We start from the raw sequence: 21,162 nt of genomic DNA on the forward strand, positions 1-21,162 counted from the left end.
TTCCTAGCCCACTCCTCCTCCTGCCATCTTCTTTGGCTTTCTTTTTTCTTGTCCTTTTCCTTTCCCTTTCTTCCCTTCCTTGGCATCTGACCCACCCTTGCACCCCCTCTCATCACTGCTACAATCACCACCTGTTTCCACCAACAGACATACCCTTGTCACCCCCTTATAGAGCTCCATACCTGCATTGCTCAGGGACTTGGGCAAGAGTGCCTGGGAGGCACCTAGAGACAAAACAGTTGGCATCTAGGCAGCCACAGAGGAGAGATGTTTAGCCAGAGGGGATTTCCTTACCCTCCATTCTTCCTAAGATTGAACAGCTTGACATCTTCCCTAATATATAATGATGTTAGGGAGGTTGGTGGGGCAGAGGGAGAGGAAAGAAGTAGGAAATTTCTCCTCTTAATGCTCCATAAGGTATGAGCCCACAATTTGATTTTTTCTTTCATTAAAATTTTTGTCTTACAGGGGCAGCTGGGTGGCTCAGATGGTTAAGGGTCTGCCTTTGGCTCAGGTCATGATCTTCAGATCCTGGGATTGAGCTCCAAGTCAGGTTCCCAGCTCAGCCGGGGTCTGCTTCTCCCTCTGCCTCTGCCTTTGCCTGTGCTTTCTGTCTCTGTATCTCTCTCAAATGAATAAAAAAATAAAAATTAAAGTTTTTGTTTTATAAATACAGTAGACCAGTTATTTTATAGAATGTCAATTTGGATTTGTCTAAAGAGTCTTCTGGATTAAAGTTAGGCAGATCTGGCAGAATTACCTCAGAAGAGATGCTATATCCTCAGTAAATTGTATCAGGAGACAGATAATGTTTGTTTTGGTATTGGTGATGTTACCTTTGTTTTTTTTTTTTTTTTTTTTTTTTTTTTAAAGATTTTATTTATCTGTTTGACAGAGAGAGATCACAAGTAGGCAGAGAGGCAGGCAGAGAGAGAGAGGAGGAAGCAGGCTCCCCGCTGAGCAGAGAGCCCGATGCGGGACTCGATCCCAGGACCCTGGGATCATGACCTGAGCCGAAGGCAGTGGCTTAACCCACTGAGCCACCCAGGCGCCCGGTGATGTTACCTTTGATCAGTTGGTTAAAGTGGTATCTGCCATGTTTCTGCACCATAAGATTATTCCATTTTGAGTTGATAATTTATGGGGAGAAGAATTGAAATGTCCTGTTCGTCGAACTTTTATCTGCCATTTTAGCATACAGTAATGATTCTTGCTTGTCAGTTATTACTATTGATTATTACTATTTTTTCCCATTTATTAATTGACGTTCTACAATAAGAAATAGGTTTTTCTTTTGCTACTTTTTCATTTATATCAGGATGGAGTCATTGATTCTTGTTAATTCAGTGGGTTATAATCCTTTATTATCATTATGTATTTTGATGTTCATATTGTCCCAGATTTGGCCAGTGGAATTGCCTTTCCTCTGGATCCTGTGTCCTCTTGACATGGCCCCATCATTTGGTGGCATTTTCTTTCTTTTTGGCACATGTGCACAAACCTCTCCCTCATGCCCCCCCGCCCCATACATACAAAGACATTCTTAGCTCCTCTTGTACTTTGTCTTCTCCAGCTCTGGAAATCGCTGTTTCTTTCCTTGGTTTCTTTGAGAAACCAAGATATAGATGCTAGGTTTATTCCTTCTGGGGGTTCACAGACAGAGCTAGGGAAGACACACATAACATAAAGTACATCTATTTCTTTCTCTATATAGACAGATATAAAACACCATGTGTTCATAATGATGCTTTGCATTTTAGTCCAACACCAGAGTTCATTCTAGTCTTTCTAATTCATTTCTAGTCCCTTCCTATATTTGTAACTCCCCTTGTCAGTGAAAAGCTTGGCACGCATTTTGAATTTGGGGTTTCTTTGTGACATCCAAGTGAAGAGTTGAGTAGGCTAGCTGGCTTACAAGGATCTGAGACTCAGAAGAGGTGCTTTAGTCTCATAGGGTAGTGGGAGGAGTGGAGGAGATAATTTAAGCTCAGGAATGCTGAACAGCACTTAATACATCATTTTGTAAGCAGAAGGGTAGAGGGAGTTCATCTCATTTGAAGGCAAAGCCCTATGGTTAGGTACTTTATGTTGTTTTAGTAAACATTTGAGTACCTGCTATGTTCCAGGCACTGTTTTAGGTGCCAATGACACAGGATGGAGAAATATCCTCCTCTCCTTGAGGTTACATTGTAGTGGAAAGAGGCAGAAATAAACATACATATTATAGAGTAGTATTAACTGTTACAGAGAGGATTAAAATAAGATTACTGAATGGGTGGTCAGGGAAGGTATATCTAAGGAGGTAATGTTTAGCTGAGATCAGAATGGAATGAGCTATATACGTGAAGGTTAGAGGGAGGAACATTAGAAGCAGAAGGAAGAGCTGGTGTACAGGCCAAAAGGCACAAACTAGGCATGCTGTCACAACAGAAAGACTTGGATGTCTGGAGCATAGTGGGCCATTGTGGGAGGGGAGATGGGGTAGAAGAAGGAGGAGGCTGAGTCATATCTGCAGAATATGGAGAAACTTGAACTCAGAGAAATTAATTACTCAAAATCCTGTAGCAGGTAACTGGTAAAATTCAAACTCCTCTTTTTAAATCCAAAGCCCGTACTTTCAAAAAGCCCCAGTTTTCCCCACTATATCGTGCTGCCTCCTAAAGGTAGTGAATGTAGGTTAACTGAAAAGAGGTTTGGTTTTGAAGGTTTTACTTCTTTGCAGAAGAGTGGCCTAGGGAGATAACTAGGGAGGTAAGTATGTATATATGTATGTATTTTAAGATTTTATTTATTTATTTGACACAGAGAGTGAGAGAGATCACAAGTAGGCAGAGCAGCAGGCAGAGAGAAGGGGGAAGCAGGCTCCCTGCTGAGCAGAGAGCCTGATGCAGGGCTTGATCTCAGGACCCTGAGATTATGACCTGCGCCGAAGGCAGAGGCTTAACCCACTGAGCCACCCAGGCGCCCCTAGAGTTTTTAAAGATAGGTGCAAGGAATAAATTTGGATGACTAGCACAGAATCTGGGAGTTCAGGGGAGGTTTGAAATATTAGAGTCCTTTTAGGACAGGGCTAAAAAAAATTTTTTTTTAAAAAATAAACTAAAGTTTGTTGCGGGGGAAGGGGGTGGGATGATGGGGTGGCTGGGTGATGGACATTGGGGAGCATATGTGCTATGGTGAGCGCTGTGAATTGTGTAAGACTGATGAATCACAGACCTGTATCCCTGAAATAAATAATATATTATATGTTAATTAAAAAATAAAAACATTTTCATTCATTTATTAGCTATGTATTGAGTGTTTACCATGTACTAGGCATTAAGTTAGGAATTGGGAATTTATATCCTGGTGAATAAGACAGATATGGTCCTTGCCCTTTGGTCATGTATAAGGATACATCTTTGTCAACAGTGGGTTTTAAAAAGTATTTCCATTTTCAGAGATAAAAAATGACTCCTAACTTTCTCTGATACTGGTACTATTGTTTTTTTCCATGTTATTGACCATTTCATGTCTTGGTTAATTTCAAGTTCAAGATTTATGTCTTATTTTCAGTTGGAATTTTTCAAACTCACTAGTTCTTTCTCAGTAATTATTTTAGAGATTTTTTTTTAGATTTAGAAAATAAGGCAGTGTTCTCATGACCAAGCATGGTGATATTTCTGAAACGCATTCACCTCTTACCTCTCTACCCTTCATTGTTTTAAAGAAATGTATATCATTTGCTGGTATATGTATGCAACTACTAACTAACCCATCTTTATAGAAAATTGCCTTGAGTAATTCACTGTCTACTCCCTTTACTTGTACTTCAAGCATTTCAGGTGATTGTTAATTTCAAAACTTAGATCTAGTCAGGATTTATAATAACATGATTAAGGTAGGTTCTGCTTAAGTCCTGGTACACAAGAAAAACTTGTCTCTTATCCTTTGCAATTTTAGGAGTGGAGTTTCACTCATCCATTCCTTACGGGTTAATTTCTTAACTTTTGTCTTCTGGAGGTGAGGGAGAGGGTGAAACCTCTTATCTTTGATTTTTGTCTGTTTTCTAAAATGCTCTTACAGCTTTCATTTTGTTTCACAATGTGATACAATTTCAAACTTAAAAGAGTTTTGGATAGTTGGCAAAATGAAGTCTTGTTTTAAGCCATGTTTAGTGCTTGAAGACTTGTTTTTGAAAGTGACCTATTTTGTAATACTTACTCTGCAGTTTTGCATTCTTTAGGGGGTGGAAAAATCTGTTTTAGGCCCTCTTTTTTGGTCATATTTGTGAAACATTCTTTGGCTTGTTATGGTTCCTTTCCTTTCCTTTTTTTTTTTTTTTTTTTGCTTTCTGCTTTAGGATCTTTTTAAAATGTGCACTTTCATATCTTTTGTAGGTATGCCATAATAAAATGGAAATAGCCCCTCAGCTGTATGTCTTCCACCTTCTAACCTAGTGATCCTGGCAAACCATTGTTACTTTTTAAGATATTTAGCAGATGATTTTGAGCTAGGGCTCTGCATTTATCAAATATGTGCCCTTGGCAAGATAGCCTTTCTTAGGTTCCTTATCTTTAAAATGCGGGCAAGAGAATTGTTAATATTGAATGATAGAAGGCATGTTTAGGACAGTGTCTTGACACATAAATGTCCTTTGTAAGTATTAGTATATTCCTAATTCCTAATATATATTTGCATTTTGTCTGATTGTCTAACACTTTTACCAAGCTGTTAAAAAGATCAGTGTGAGAATGGATATAAAAGCAATAAATGATTGTTAGGTGGATGTACAGGTATGGGAGAGAAGTTTGTAATCCTGGAAATTAGCAGTCACTTTTCTTTGCATGGCTTATGTTCAGATACCAAGTTACCTGTTTTTTTATTGTTACAGGAAATTAAACTCCATTAGGCCTATATCTTATAATAATTATCTTAAAATTAAATAATTTCTCTTTTAGAGTTCGACTAAATAACTTCTATATAGTTCCTATGATACTAAATTTAATTTACCAACACTGTATTCTGTAGTTTATACCTGGGGTGAGGCAGCTGTTAAGTTTAAGGCTGGCTCACTATTGGTTAAGGTAGCTATGAAGGAGGAAAAGTGTTTTTAATTATTAAATGAGGATGATATTTTTAGATTTCACGAGAATCCCAAATTGATATATCTACTCTTGACCTCTTTCCAGAGTCCTATATCCCCCGCTGCTTTTTGGATATTTTTGCTGTCATTTTAAATCAGCATTTCTAAAACTGAGTTTATGATCTTGCTTCCAGAATTAGTGCTTCCTCTGATTTTCTTTTTTCTATTAATGTTATCACTGTTTCCCAGGTAACCCAGGCCCAACGGTCTTTGCCATCTTCACCCCCTCCCTTTGCTTTATTCCTGGGTATTTTTGGGTTTGTATTAAGTAATTCTTTATGTCTTTTACTTCTTGGTTTTCACACTTCATTTCCTTACCTTTATAGTCTATGTCTGATTTTCACCACTGTCAGTATTGAAGATCAGATTAATTATCCCCAAACATCATTCTATTTTTTTTTTTTTTAATTTTATTTGTTAGAGAGAGAGTGCGAGTGAGAATTTGAGCAGGGAGAAGAACGGAGGGAGAAGCAGACTCCCCTCTGAATGATGAGCCTGACGTGGGGCTCATCCCAGGACCCTGAGGTCATGACCTGAGCCAAAGTCAGGTGTTCAACCAACTGAGCCACCCAGGCGACCCCCCCCCCAACATCATTCTTAATGTGTCACTCTTCTCCTTTTAAACAGTAAGCATTTCCTTGCTACTGTATAAAGCCTGCATCTTTAAAAGAGATACTACTTTTGTCTTATCCCTTGCCTCCCATTCCAGCTTTACTGCTTACTCTTACATGAACCCTTTCCTCCACCCAGATTATTGAATTTGGTGTCTCTTCACATCTTCTCTTTCTCTCCCTGGCTCTCCCCTTCTGTTTAGATACTCTTTATTTTTTATTTTTTTAGCTAAATAAATTCTGCCTATTCTTTTATCCTTTTTCTTAACATAGAAGTCATCTCAGCCCACTGTGATGCTGCTTGCTTGGACTTTTAAGCACTTAACAGTTCATTTAGAACGATTGTTCATTTAGCAATTATTTTCTTTCATTTGATGCCTACTCATTCATTGTTTCTGAATTGCTTAATTCATTTGTCTGTCTAGTCTTCTTGTAATTATTGACTTCTTGAAGGTGGGAATTATTTCTAACTTCTTGAATTTCTCCAGAACCATGATGGTATATAAAATGATCAATGCAATCATTATTGTAATAATGTTTGATGAAAAAATATTTTTTAAAGATATATTTATTTATTTTAGAAAGAGGGCACGTGTATGCATGTGTGTGGGAGTAGGGGCAGAGGGAGAAAATCTTTGAGCAGACTCCCCACTGAGGTGGGGCTTAGTCTCATGAGCCATGAGGTCTTGACCTGAGTCAAAACCAAAAGTCAGACAGTTAACCCGCTGAGCCAACCAGGCACTTCTGGTGAAAATATTTTTCTAAATAATAAAAGCTCTTTAACTTTAGGGTGAGGGGCTCCTGGGTGGCTCAGTGGGATAAAGCCTCTGCCTTCGGCTCAGGTCATGATCCCAGGGTCCTGGGATCGAGCCCCACATCGGGCTCTCTGGTCAGCAGGGAGCCTGCTTCCACCTCTCTCTCTCTCTCTCTGCCTACTTGTGATTTCTGTCTGTCAAATAAATAAATAAAAATCTAAAAAAAAAAAACTTTAGGGTGAGAATTGCTGAGGAGTATATTAATATTTTGTGAATATATTTTTAAAATGATCACTTTGATTAGTCCTGTGACTTATTTTGAGCTTGTATTAAAGCTGTCTATTCAGAAGATTCTTAATACCAGTGATTGGGGTTGTCTGGCTTTGAAACCTCACTTTTCAAAGAGAAGGCAGGCAAGGGACTGGCTAGGTGTCACGCCAGAGCTATCAGGTCCTGTGGTTGTAGCTCCACGGTAGCTTGTAACTTAGATGCTTGCCTTTCCTTTTGGAAGACAAACCTCATTCTTACATTGGCTTTGGTTAAGAGCACAGAGTCCAGCTAAGGAGTGGGAGGAAGAGGAAGACATTCAAGGTAGAAAACAAGAAAACTTGTAAAACAGTGAGAAGTGTTTTGTTTGTTGCTTTTTTGGTAATCTGGCTGACATCAGATATAAAAGCAGCTCCTAACAGTGTTCTAGAAGTAGACCTTGAGAGAGTAGGGCTTGACATTGTTCAAGGGAAATCGCTGGCAGAAAAGAAACTCAGGAGAATTTGTTTTCTTTCACATGGCCCATTTATATATTCTCCTTTCTGTATCTCCATTTCTATGTCCGTTGGATGTACTGGAGGGCTTGTTGGGGTAGGATGGTGAGTGGTAAGGTGAAGGTAGTAGTGATTTATAGGTGAAGGGATTTTTAAGAGTAGTTCTCCCCTAAACTATAGCTGTCATGGTCTGTAAATACCTTCAGCAGGCTAAGCAAGAAGGGCAAGAGACCAGAGACCCTGAGACAGAGGGACACACTAAGTTAAGCAGTTTTTGTTTTGCAAGTGCTTAGCTGTACAACTTTGGGCAAATGATCTTATGCTGCCATTTGGCAAGGGCTTGCATTCTCCCTACAGTATCTGTTATAGTGCATTTTCTGGTTGACTACTTGAATGTGAGGGCATTCATTGAAATTAGTTTTTAGGAATCTTTTCGCACATTCTGTGCATTTGAGTATGCATGTGAGAAAACTTTCCTCAGAGGCACTGGACTTAGAAAACTTTTCTCTTTGTTTCCTTTGTAGTCCCTTTTTAGATTATACTTGGAACAATATCTTCTGTAAAGGAGATTTCTATCTCCTTTATTCTAGATTATTTGCCAAGCTCTAATAAATTACCTTTTTAGCTAAAGGGTTATTGTTATTTTTAAAAGGAATCTTCTGTGACATAATAATTATTAAATAAATTGTGTTTCTTTTATAAACATACCCTAAGAATTTTTTTCATCTTAATCTTTATAGAAAATGTGCCAGAGGAACTTCGAGAACCGTTTTATACTGATCAGTATGATCAGGAACACATCAAACCTCCTGTTGTTAATTTGCTTCTATCAGCTGAACTATATTGTCGTGCTGGGAGTCTCATTCTCAAGAGTGATGCTGCAAAACCCCTTTTGGGCCATGATGCTGTAATCCAGGCTTTAGCACAGAAAGGTCTTTATGTCACTGACCAAGAAAAACTGGTAACTGAACGAGATCTCCACAAGAAACCCATACAGATGGTGAGTCTTTATTTATTCAACAGTACTTTGTTTGAAGTGCATACCTTTGAGTGTGAATTGTATTATAAAACGGAGGGAAATATGTTTTGAAATTGGATTGTCATCTCTGCCTAGAGTTTAAAGACTGTCATTTTCTTATAAACCTTGTTTCCATGTGAAGGAAGATTTTCATAAACTATTTTGGAATGTTTGGTGCCATTCTAATACCCAGGAAAAACAATTACATTCTTTCTAGCTCCTTTGAAGTGATTTTTACTTAATTTAAAAACTTATTTTTTTCTGTCATAGAGACTATCTAGAAGAGATAGGAAGTGTATCCTTGATTTTATCCTCATTAGGAAAAAGATTTGTGTTCATTTACATACTAGAATGACCTCTTGGTAAATTTCTGCATATCATATGTTTTAGTTTATTTAATAACTATTAGTTCATTCTTGTGAATGAAGGGCTCTAAGCTGTGACAAGCATTCAGGAGCTTTGTCCTTATAGTCTCTGGAGATAAGTCCAAGATTTAGGTTCATCGTATACTGCTTCATTCTGATGTACTACTTTAGCTTAAGTTCACATTAAGTTCACAAAATGCTGAACATCATCAAGAATGGTATTAGAAGGAAAGAATGATTTGCACATTTGACTAAATCATGCTCTTACATGAGACTAGTTGTAGAAGGGGAGAGATATATATAGAAGAATGTATTTAGAAATATACGAAATCATAAAGTTGAAGAAGGATGAATGAAAATTATTTTACCAAATCTAGTACTAAATGAGGTGATAACCTACTTTCTGCCTATTTTCGTTCTTTAAAAAAAAAAACAATTTGTTATGAGAAATAGAGAATAATATCTCAAGAAAAATTTAGTTAATGAATGTATAGATTTATAATAGAATTACTAAAGATAACTAAGAATGTTTATTATCACATAGGAGATTTTCAGCTTTCATTGATGGCTTTAAATTCACCTTATGGTTACCCTCTGATTTTTCTATGTCTGCTTTGGATGCATATCATGTATGTGAATGGTTTGCCCACTGCAGGGGTGAGCAGAATTTTACTTAGGTGTCCTAGCAGTATTTCACATTCAGCCTCTCTAGAATCACTGCACTGATTGGATGCTGCAGCTATGATTATTTTTGCTTCCATTATTTCAAGGCCAAGTAGATTGTTATAAAGCATATCACTGACTTCATGAATCTTTGTTTGCTTAGTAGCTGCTTTTTCAGATACAGTTAGATCCTTTAGGTAACCTGTTATCTATTTCACGTCCTCTTTAAGAAGAAACAAACTTCACTTTTTCAGGATTATTTTCCTAGTGCAGTTTGGTGCACGTAAGATAAAATAAAAAGATACTTGTAGAATTAATTTAAAAATGAGGGGTTTGGAAAACAGCTAGTAACATTACTATTGGGTTTCTTTCGCACTATATTTGATCCTGGTGATAGCTGTGAATATATTTAAATTCGGTTGTAGGAAATGGTATTTAAAGACCATGATTTAAGTGATACAGAATTGCTCTTTGTCTGGTTCTGACTTCTTTCTGTGGGTTTTAGAATACTTCATGTGTGACTACCTCATCTTGACCCTCTTCAGTGTCAAATGTATTGACCTGTTCTTTATGTCTATACTTTCAGCTTTTGTCACAGTTTGATTTAAAGCTTCTCAATTGCTGTGAAATTTTGATTGTATGATATTATTAATATTATATTACAGTTTTCAAAAACCTATATGAGAACATTTCTCAGAGTACTGTTAAAAACTTTGTTCCTTAAGAAACTGTTTTGTTTGGTTTTAGAGTAGGAGTAATAAGTTTCACTTTTCTCCTTTGTCTTGCTTTTTGGAAAGTAAAACGGAAAATAGTGTTTAGCACTGAATAGATTGACTTCCAATACCACCCCCTGCTTTCGTCTCTAAATTATTTTAGTACTTTTGGGATCTTTATTTCTGTATGCTGCCTTACAGTCTCTTGGAAAATTCACATGATAGTAACAAAAGTATCAACATAAGTATAAGGTCGGTTTGACTAAGCAGATTTTATTAATTTCGGGGTGGGTTGGGGCTTGGGAGGAATGCCTTTTTTTTTTTTTTCTTTTTTTAAATGAGAACACATGTTGGAGAACATATGCTTTTTTATCACAATGCTTTTATAGGCAGATTTTTGGAGAGTATAGGTTTAAAATTTTTCTTCTGTGTTTATATCAGTGGGAAAATATTTTAGACACTGTGTTTTAAAGCCAATTAATAATTATAATGCATTAAAGTTCATCAAGCACATAATCACTATCTGTAGACGTGGGAAGAGATTGTAACTATGATCTGTCTATTAACTATTACAAATATGTGAGTAAAAGACAAATGCAAACAATATACAGTTACAATGCTGAAATGCTTACTGTTCTGAGAACTAAACTTGATGTGTGCTTGAATCAGCATTAAGTGCATGACTGAATAGTTAGCAGAGGAAGAGTTGTGTACATTGAAATCACAGGGGAATATCTTCAACTGAAAGTATGCTGTAGCCCAAATCACATTATCTATTAAATTATTTGTGAAAATAATACTGATATCTAGGATAATCTGAAAATTTAGGGACTTGTGGCAAATGGACTCAGATGCTGAAAAAGATAGCTTAAGCATACAGAGCAGATTTCAAACTTCCTTCCATAGCAAAATGAATTTGTATGAGTATTACATTCCGTATCACTAGGTTAGGCTGGGGACTTTGATCAGGATCATAAAATCTTACATTTCGTAGAATTTTATAGCCAGGAAGAACTTTAGAAATCAGAAACCAGTATGTATAAAACTTTCTAATGAAGAGGAACCTGAGGAACATGAGTACCAGGGAACTTTGAATAGATTCCCATTTCTCTTTTCAGAACTGTGACATTAGTACCTTAGAAGAGGGGTTTGGATATGTATTTTTAAGCAGGCGTTTTGGATGAATTTTGTGATCAAGAAGGTATGAGAAATTTTGTCTGATCCAGTGTCATTTTATATATGTGATACTTATTTAGAGAGGCTAAGTGATTTGCCTAAGGTAGAAGTGTTATGCACTAGCAAAACTAAAATTAGAATTTGAATGAACTAGAATTGTTACTTTCTAATTGATAGTGCTATTATCTGTATCAAATTTATGCACTTAAATGTGTCAAGTTGTGTTTACTTAGCTGTCTAAACTGTAGTCTGGTTACGAATTAAACTCTGGTTGTGAATCAGCTTTCCAACCATGTTTGCATATATGGGAAATAAGAGTTGATGTTTGTAAAAGTCAATTATTTAAGTAAATGTGTATATATGTGTGTGTGTAGGTATGTATGTAGTATGTGTGTTATGAAATAATGAGATTGATTTTCATATGATTGCAAAATAACACTTTAAAATCAAATCTTGTTTTGGGACAATCATTATTATAAAAACAAAAAATTTATTTTGATGCACTTTGTTTTAATGACTACCAAAAAAGATTGAATATCTTGTTTGTTTAATGGAAATTAAAGTGGGCTGTTAGGTCATTTGATAAGTAAGGCATAAAATGTTCTCCCATGAAGGGTCAGTATTACTTTATGGATACTTCTGGATATTCAGAAAATAAAAGCTAAAAAGCTGTTGTACATATGTGTTACTGGCCAGTAAACAGCTTTGTTATAATAGAAAGCCAGTGAAGCTCTGGTTAAAACATAGAAAGATGATGGAGATATTTTTTTACTCTCAAGAAGGATACTCTTTGTAAAGAAGAGTTACTTCGTTTTATCACATTTCATGGTCTGCATTAAGCTGACCATTAATGCCTCCCCTTGAATGACATTGAGCTTAGGATCTAGTGAGGAAGAGGCCTGCAGAAAAACACTAATTAGATAACATGAAATAGATGCTTTAAATGTAAGTTTAAGCACAGGGAATAGAGAGGTGTATATAATGATTTCTTCTAGGGAGGGACAGAATGGGACAGAATGACTGAGGTTTCAGTGGATAGGAAAAGGAATGAGATGAGAATGGCAACCAGGTTGAAGGAGTTGTTTGAGTCAAGGTTGAACTGTGAAAGTAGGTTATGTATTACAAGTGACAGTGTTGACTGCATGGAAGCATAGAAGTGAGATGAGGCTAAAAAATAGGTTGGGGTGGGACGCCTGGGTGGCTCAGTTGGTTGGGCAGCTGCCTTCGGCTCAGGTCATGATCCCAGCGTCCTGGGATCGAGTCCCACATCGGGTTCCTTGCTCAGCAGGGAGCCTGCTTCTCCCTCTGCCTCTGCCTGCCATTCTATCTGCCTGTGCTCGCTCTCTCCCCCTCTCTCTCTCTGATAAATAAATAAAATCTTTAAAAAAAAAATAGGTTGGGGTTAGATCATGAAGAGGCTGTAAACTGAATAAGGATTTTTAAACTTTTTTGTGGGATATAAGATCATGGAATAAGTTTTCATATTATATTCTTTGGTTTTTGGTGATGGTGGTGGTGCTTTGTTGATTTATTCTTTCCCTACCTATAGTAAACAAAACATTGTAAAACACTGTGAAATACTTTGTGAGCTCTTATACTGTCAGCTTAGTGTAAAATACAATATTCTATTCTCAGATTTTTCTGATTTGCTTACATCTATCTTTATACTTACTCATTTCTCAGATTCTCTAGTGGCTCTTTTTATTTAGTTTACTGTGCCAGGCATGGGATTGCACTTTATATATTGTATCTTCCATAATTTAATTCTTAGGACAACCCTAACAGAAAAATATATTGTCTCTGTTCTACAGATGAGGAGCTGAGGCTTTGAGAACCCAAGTTAGATCACAGGGCAATCATAGTAACTAGCGAAGGCAGGATTCAGACCATCTCTATTTTAGCTGTAAGTCCCATGCTCTTGGGGTGTCTTGCTGGCTCAGTTGGTAGAGAATTTGACTTTTTTTTTTTTTAAGATTTTAATTTTTTTATTTGAGAGAGAGCAGGAGAGAGAGGGAGAGAGAGAATCCAAAGCAGACTCTGTGCTGAACTGAGAACCTGACACGGGGCTCAATCCCATAATCCTGAGATCATGATCTGAGCTGAAACCATGATTTGGTTGCTTAACTGTGTGAGCCACCCAGGAGCCCCACACATGTGACTCTTGATCTTGGGGTTGTAAGTTTGAGCCCCATGTTGGGTGTAGAGATTACTTAAAAATAAAATCTTAAAAAAAAAATCCCATGTTCTTAACCACTACATTGTTGTGGGGTTTTTTTGTTTTTGTTTTTTTGTTTTTTGTTTTTGTCTGCGCCTGAGTAATAGGAAGGTAGTTGGAATAGGATAACAGGACTAGGTAATAGGAAAGTGGGAAGTGGAGAGGTAGGAGGAAGTAAAATGGTATGCTACCAGGAAATCTGCCTGGTGGTTTGAAATCTTGGGTAATTTGTCCATGCTACTTTTCAAAGTAATTTACCATTAGTTCCTGTCTTGAAGGTTATGTGAATTTCATGTACTGGCAAATAACTGTAAGCTTTGACTTGACTGTTAATAGATGATGAGGCATAGTTATGACAAGCCTTTCTGGTTGGATATGAATTTCTTGATTTTAAGAACGTACAAGGTAATTCCCTTGTTACCATTATCTTTGCTGGATATATGAAAGGTGTTGAGGACAGAGAAGCTGATCTCAGGAACATGTGCTGTTCCTTTTTTCTTTGTCTTCCTTTCTGCCCTGTTTCAACATGTTGGTCTTGTTTGGCAGCTATTCTTATGGATTTCCATGGTGCCATCACCTGTTGGAACTCAGTGAAATTTACTTATGTTTCTAGAAGCTTAAAATTTTTTTTCCCTACTTAAGAAGATTAAAAATTACATGTTAGAGGAAGAGAATTATATAAATGTAAACATTGCAGTAGTAGTTGAGATACTAATTTCTGGTCACTCTTGTATAATAATGACTTGCAAAGTTACGAGTGGAACTTGTCTGTGAAGAGGGTTTTTTAAATTCATCCATAGTGCTGGATCTCAGTTTTCTCTTTCCCAGTAATCATGTACCTCATTTGGATTCCATTATTTCTAGGTAACATATTATGTACACCTTAGTTAACAATTCACATTATCTTTTGATATTTTACAACCATGTTTATTATGTTTGAGTCAGTGTTAATTTGTAATAATTTATTTAGAACTCCAGGTTTACTGTCTATGGAATAACCTGATGACTGGTGTTTATTTTGCCAGAGGATCTCACAAAAACCCTTTGTATTTATACTAAAACTGAAATCAGTCAGGCCCTTTATTAACTTATTTAGCTTATTTATGGAGCTTCTGCTATGTACTGTGTTTTTTCTACTGTGATTAAAAAGAGTTTCTACCCTTCAGGGTCTTGCTTTCTACTGAGGATTATAGAAAGATGACCAAATTATATATCTTTAAGGTGTACAGAGGCACCAAACTTAGTCCTACTCTTATACTGAGTTTTGAAGGAATTTACCAGGGAGGCAAAGACGGGCATGTAATGAGGTAGTGTGTATGAACGTATAACAGGATGTTAAAAGGGAGTGTGAGAGCTTCGTTACATGCTTAGGGAAAAACAAAGGAGTTTGGTTGTAGCTTTAGAATTAGGTACATGTTAGGGAACCATGAGAAAAGAGACCAGAGTTAGATGGGGACAGGACATGAATAACCTTTTATGCTATGCCAAGTGTGTACTTTATCCTGAAATGATAGGAAATGATCCACCTAGTATAAGGTTTTAAACCAGAGAGGATACCGTCAGAATTGTGTTACAGAAAGTCACTCTAGTGGTATTGTGAAAGAGATAGCACTTAGGAAGCTGTTAAAACAGCGGCGACCTGAAGTAGAGGCTGTTGAGATGCAGAAGAGAGTTTGATTGGAGGAAGCATTTTTGAAGTAGAATTAAGGTGATTTTTGAATCCTCACAGCTGGGAAGTGAAGAGAAGCTAGAATAGGACTGGCAAAAAGATTTTATCCCTTATGCCAACTCTGATTAATAGGTGGTTATAACTACCAGAAGTTGGGGAAAATAGCTTCTTGGTTTCACTCTGTTCTTCTGGGAGGCTCAAGGTCTGGATGTTAGCTTCCCTATCCTCTGTTGCTCCTGGTGCTTTAGAACCCTGATATTTTTATTCAATAATGATAAAAAACAAAAACAAAAACCCAAAATAAGTAAAGGGTCAGTTTTATACTTTGAATATATATTTAATATAGTAAATAAGTAAACATTTAATATAAATATCAGTTGAACTGATATTCTTAAATCTCTTATTTTTGGGGAGAATGATAAAGGTGACTGTGGCTTGTCTTACATTCTTTTTTCTTCTTAGTACCTGTTGGAAAAAAGGAGCTGTATATAAGTGAAAGTGGATCTTTCTGTGTACAGAGAAATGAAGTAAGATTGATATTTATTTTGTTAGAGTATCCTGGTTTTTAGTTTATGTTATTCTTATATATTTACCACAAAGATGGATGGGAATTCCTGGATGTAATAAACTTACTCAGTTCCACTTCGTACACTAAGTGAGGTTGGTGATGAAGTAGATGATCTCTGCCCTAAAGATGCTCTTGGAAGACATTAGGGGTTATGTGGAATTTTGGAAGAGCTGCAGTGTGGAGACTTGTCTAGACTTGTGCAGGCTTGTGGGGATGAAATGAGGAATAAACAGAATTGAGCATACTTGACAAATGTTAATTTCTAATGCAATATATGAGAGAGGTCGTAGTATTCTTGTTCTATAGGTGAGGAAACTGACACCCACAAAAGGTGCATTAATTTGCCCAAGGCCAAGCAGGTGATAAAACATGATGCTAGGATTTAAACTTGTATCTGCTGCCTCCAAAGCCATGTTTTTCCCATTTACACCAGATGGCCTTTCAAAAAATCCGGCCAAGCAAACTAATAGGAAAAAAAAGTGAGATTGTAATTGGAATCTAAAACAAACAAACAAGCTCAGAGATGCAGAGGGCAGATTTGTGGTTGCCACAGGCAGCAGGTAGGGTGTGGGCAAAAGGGTTAAGAGGGTCAAAAGGTAGAAACTTAGAGCTTTAAGTCATGGGGATGTAATGTACAATGTGGTAACTAAGTTAATAATATTATAGTGCATATTTGAAACTTGCTAAGATAATAAATCTTAAAAATTCTCCTCACAAGAAAAAAATTCTGTTACTGTGTATTGTGACAGATGTTGACTAAACTTAATGTGATCATTTCACATATTGAGTCATTATGTTATACACCTGAAACTAATGTCAATTATACCTCAGTTAAGAAAACTACCATTTCTATGGTGCTTAATAGTTGATGATGCATTTTCACTTTTTTTGGTAACACCCAGAAAAGATAAATAGGGTAGTTATTATCAACTCCTTTTGACAAGTGAGGAAACCTTGTGGATGGCTTTATTTACTAAGATACTTATTTGGTTTCTTCTGACAGGTGTAGAAAGAAGTGGTGAGTAGATCATGATCAAATAGCTAGTTAGTGACAAAGCAGAGGTAGTTTCCAGATCTTTCTGACTCCTAACCCAATGCTTATTCTACAAATACATTGCACTACCATCCTTCCCCCGCCCCGCCCTTGTGGATCTGCATTGATTCTGAGAAGACCCACAGAGGGTTAGCATGAAGTGGAATATCACACACAGAGTGTTCAGCAATGACAGGGAATCCCAAGAATGGTAGGAAGGAAAGGGAATTGTTTTGGTCACTGTCTTAGTCTGTTCAGCCTGCAGTAACAAAATACTATGGACTGAGTAATTTATAAATAAGCTTATTTTTTGTAGTTTTGGAAGCTAGAAAGTCCATGATCAAGGATTAGCATGGTTGGGTTCTGAAGGCCTCCTTCTGGATTGTAAACTACAGATTTCTCATTGTGTCCTCACATGCTGGAAAGGGCAGGATTTCTCTGGAACCTCATATGTAAGGGCATTCATCCCATTCATGAGGGCATGGGCCTCATGACCTAATCATCTGCCAGAGGCCCTGTTTCCTGATACCACCACCTTGGGCATTAGAATTCTAACATAGGAATTCTGGGGAAACGTGAACATCCAGACCATGGAAGGTACTCTTTTCTTAGGTAAGGGATGTATCTCATTTAGTTACCGCTGATATATAAAGTTACAGATTTTTAAAAAAATATATTTATTTACTTGACAGAGAGAGAAGGAACACAAGCAGGAGTGGGAGAGGGAAAGCAGGCTTCCTGCTGAGCAGGGAGCCCCATGTGGGGCTTGATCCCAGGACACTGGGATCATGACCTGAGCCAAAGGCAGACGCTTAAGGACTGAGCCACTCAGGCACCCCTAAAGTTACAGATTTTAAGAAATAGAGTGACTCACTTTGCAAAATAGTATTGTAATTTAAAAAATATTTTAGGTTTCATTTTCATAATTTCCCTGTTTTAAAAACAATCCTGGTTTAGAAAAACGGGATTTAAAATAACTGAGTTTTTAAGAACACGTGTGAAGAGGTGCCTGGGTGGCTCAGTTGTTAGGCTTCTGCCTTTGGCTCAGGTCATAATCCTGGGGTTATAAGATCGAGCCCTGCATTGGGCTCCCTGCTCACTGGGAAGCCTGCTTCTTCCTCTTCCATTCCTCCTGCTTTTGTTCCCCTCTCTCTGTCTGTGTCAAATAAATAAATGCAATCTTAAAAAAAAAAAAGAACACACGTGAAATGAAAAATGTTTATTGTAATGTTCAGTGTGTGTTTGTTGTATTAAAAGTTTTGTTCTTACATAAAATCTAGATTCTTTATTTGTTAAACATTTTATATTTCTTTTTTCTAGCTTTATTGACAAAAATTGCATATATTTAAGGTACACCAATGTTTTAGTATACATATTCACTGTATATATTTATCATATTGAACCAAGTATTAGGTCTTGAACAGTAGGGGCTCAATAAATGAAGTGTTAATTTCGGGCCACAAAGATCAGATATTTTGTACAAATTGAGATGGTGGACAGTTTCTTATTTCCCTAGAGACCATGTGTATGCATCTTACCCTGCTCCTGGCTATTGCTGATTTATCTAAGGGTTGAGATACCTGATATATGGTGGGCTGATTGGATTCTTTACTGAGAATCTGAAAGCACAGATGGAGAGAGAATCCCAGCACAGTGATAGTAGGCAGTTGGAGCTCCATCTTACCAAGGCTGTGCCCTATTGACGGAAGTCTGTGAACTCCCGCTGCTGAGATCGCTGGCGCGGCTCAGCTTCTGTCCTTCTGAGTTTAGCGGTCAACCAATCTAGTGCCCTTCCAAGAAGCCCCAGTTTTTGTTCAAATTAGCACAGTTAATTCAACATTTATATTCTGCTGCTTGCTATTAAAAGAACTGTAGCAAAATACTAAATAAAGAAAAAGCTGTCAGTTATTTATTTTCTTTTTCCCCAATCGAGGAAGCTATGAAGTTTCAGAGCTGAAAGACCCTGGCAGTCATTTGGTCTGGTACTGACCTTCTTTTGACTGTGACTCACAGAAGTACATTTTACTGCAAATGTTATTTGCCACACCTGGTTTACTTAGTTACGCATATATTATAGAAACAAAAGTATTTACGCTTTTAACTTGATTTTTGTTCTATTCTAGTTGGAAAAAATTAGTTATAACTAACTGAATTGACTTCATGGATGACCCGTGAATGGCTTATAAGCCCACATTAAAAACCAATTTAATTAAATTACTTTATTTTCTAGAGAAGAGCAGTAAATGACAGTGTTGGTATTGAAAACTAAATATACCACTATGTTTTTCTTAAAAATGTATTTTAATATTCAATTACCAATAGTTTCTATCTGTTTTAATAAAAAGAACTATGGAAATAGAGTTTGTATGTGAATTTGCCTCCTTAAAATTTATTTTATCTAATTTCTATGGTATATTGCTGTCAGGTTAATTATCCTGAAATGAAACTGGTATCTGTCTTAGTTTCCAATTCAGAAAATTTTAATCATTTCATTTGACTTGAAATGTTATTAATATACTTTATAGTTGCACATGCAATTCTTTTTTTTTTTTCTTTTGGCTTTTCAGAGTTAGCATCTAATGATGATGATGAAGCATCTAAAGTTGCTTCAAGCTTTATATGTAAAGTAATTTATTTTTTCAGATTTTTTATGAGATATAATTGATATATAACATCAAATTAGTTTCAGTTGAACAGCATAATGGTTTGTATATATTGTGAAATAATCACAGTAAGTGTAGTTAACACATGTCACCATATATATTTACAAAATGTTGTTTTTCTTGTGATGAGGGCTTTTAAGATGTACTCTCTTAAAACTTGTAAATATGTATAGTACTATCAACTCTAGTCATCATGCTGCACATTATATCCCCATGACTTTAAGTCATGTAAGTTTATACCTTTTGACCCTCTTCACCCATTTTGCCTAATCCCTATTCTCCACCTCTGGCAACAGCCAATCTTTTATCTATATCTGTGAGCTTGTTTTTTTGTTATTGTTGTGTTTTAGGTGTCACATATGAATAAGATTGTATGATATTTGTCCTTTTCTGACTGACTGATTTCACTTAGTGTATGCCCTCAAAGTCCATCCATGTTGTCACAGTTGGCAAGATTTCATTCTTCTTTTATGGTTGAATAATATTCTGTGTGTGTGTGTGTTTTCACACTTTCCTTATCCATTGATGGACACTTAGATCGTCTCCGTATCTTGGTTATTGTATTTAAAGCATTAGTGCTGTAGTGAACGTGGGCATGCATATATCTTTTCCAGTTAGTGTTTTTATAGTTCACTTTGGAATAATGAAAGTTTGTGATCTTATCTTCATAACTCATTCAAAGTAGCAAAAGCTAAGATACTTAAGAAGTTGTCTGATATTACAGACCTGCCAGCAATAATTTTTGTTCTTTACTGGTGATGAATTAATCATGTATTAACTAAGTCTTTTCATCTTTTAAAACAATGAAAAAGATAACTATTCATTATAGGTTACTAAACTTCTTCAGTAGGTGGTACAGTAGAAGGTGGTTTATATTTATATATGATACATAATTATTGGTATATAATTATATATGCGCACATACATAATTAGAGCAGAAAGAATGAGATGTTGTAGCAGGTTGGATACCAAAATGTAGATTTTTCTAATTTGCACACTTCCAGTCCATTGCTCTAGAGCAGCGGGTGGTCATCGCGGTTGTCCGCAGCCATCTATTCCCCAGTCTGTTTGAACAGATTGAGCTCCCACCTCAGCCCCGTGACACCAACCCACTTTTGCGGCTTGTAGGTTATAGCAGTTTAAGAAATTGTTTTTAACTCATGTCAGTGATGTGATTTAAAGAAAGAAAATAGGTGATCATTAAAACAAAAACTTTAAAAAGTGTTCCATTTGGATGCTTGCTTGTGTTCATACACCTGGATAAATGAGCTTCTGTAATAAGACGAAAAAAATCTTTATGTTATTCAGATTCCTTCTGAACCTGTACTGTTCCGTGGTTGAAAGAGGGTTACGATGAGCCATGTTACAAAGTGAGATATGTTACAAAGCTGTCCCAGGGGTCCATCTTTCTTTGTAGGAAATTCTTTTAATAAACTTACAGGGATGTAAGAATGCTGATTATTGTGTCACTGAATTTATACATTTTACTTTGTTGGTAAGCAGTCAAACAAATAAAAAAATTTTAGAAAGGTAACTTTAGAGAAGGGTAAGGACTATGAAGAAAGTAAAAGCAAGATAATGTGATCAAGTGATCTGAGGCAATTGTGATCTCTTCTCTTTAGTTAGGATGGCTAGGGGCATCCTTACATGGAATGTATTTGAGCAGAGATCTACATGATGAGGAGTTAGTTAGGCAAAAATAAGGGGAAAGAAAATAGCTGACAGAGGAACAAATTCGAAGGCCCTGAATTGGTAGGTCATCCATAAAATAAATAAACTTCATGTCTGGATGATACAATTCCTAACTAAGAATTTTCTGGAGGGAAT

General features: G+C 36.5%; 1 protein-coding gene across 5 annotated transcripts in view; it reads left to right on the top strand.

Annotated features, from left to right (window-relative positions):
- CAMSAP2 (calmodulin regulated spectrin associated protein family member 2) overlaps window positions 1-21,162 on the top strand; it is a 120,363-nt gene that overhangs the window by 14,509 nt on the left and 84,692 nt on the right. For 4 of the 5 annotated variants that reach the window (XM_059146930.1, XM_059146931.1, XM_059146932.1 and 1 more), the window contains exon 2: window positions 7,993-8,252. The exons of the other annotated variant lie outside the window; for it this stretch is intronic. In XM_059146930.1, coding sequence (XP_059002913.1) covers window positions 7,993-8,252 — 260 coding nt within the window. The remainder of the gene's footprint in view (window positions 1-7,992; window positions 8,253-21,162) is intronic. 5 annotated transcript variants of the gene reach the window in all.

This window comes from Mustela lutreola, chromosome 14 (genome assembly GCF_030435805.1).
Source record: "Mustela lutreola isolate mMusLut2 chromosome 14, mMusLut2.pri, whole genome shotgun sequence".
In the NCBI taxonomy this organism is placed as follows: domain Eukaryota; kingdom Metazoa; phylum Chordata; class Mammalia; order Carnivora; family Mustelidae; genus Mustela; species Mustela lutreola.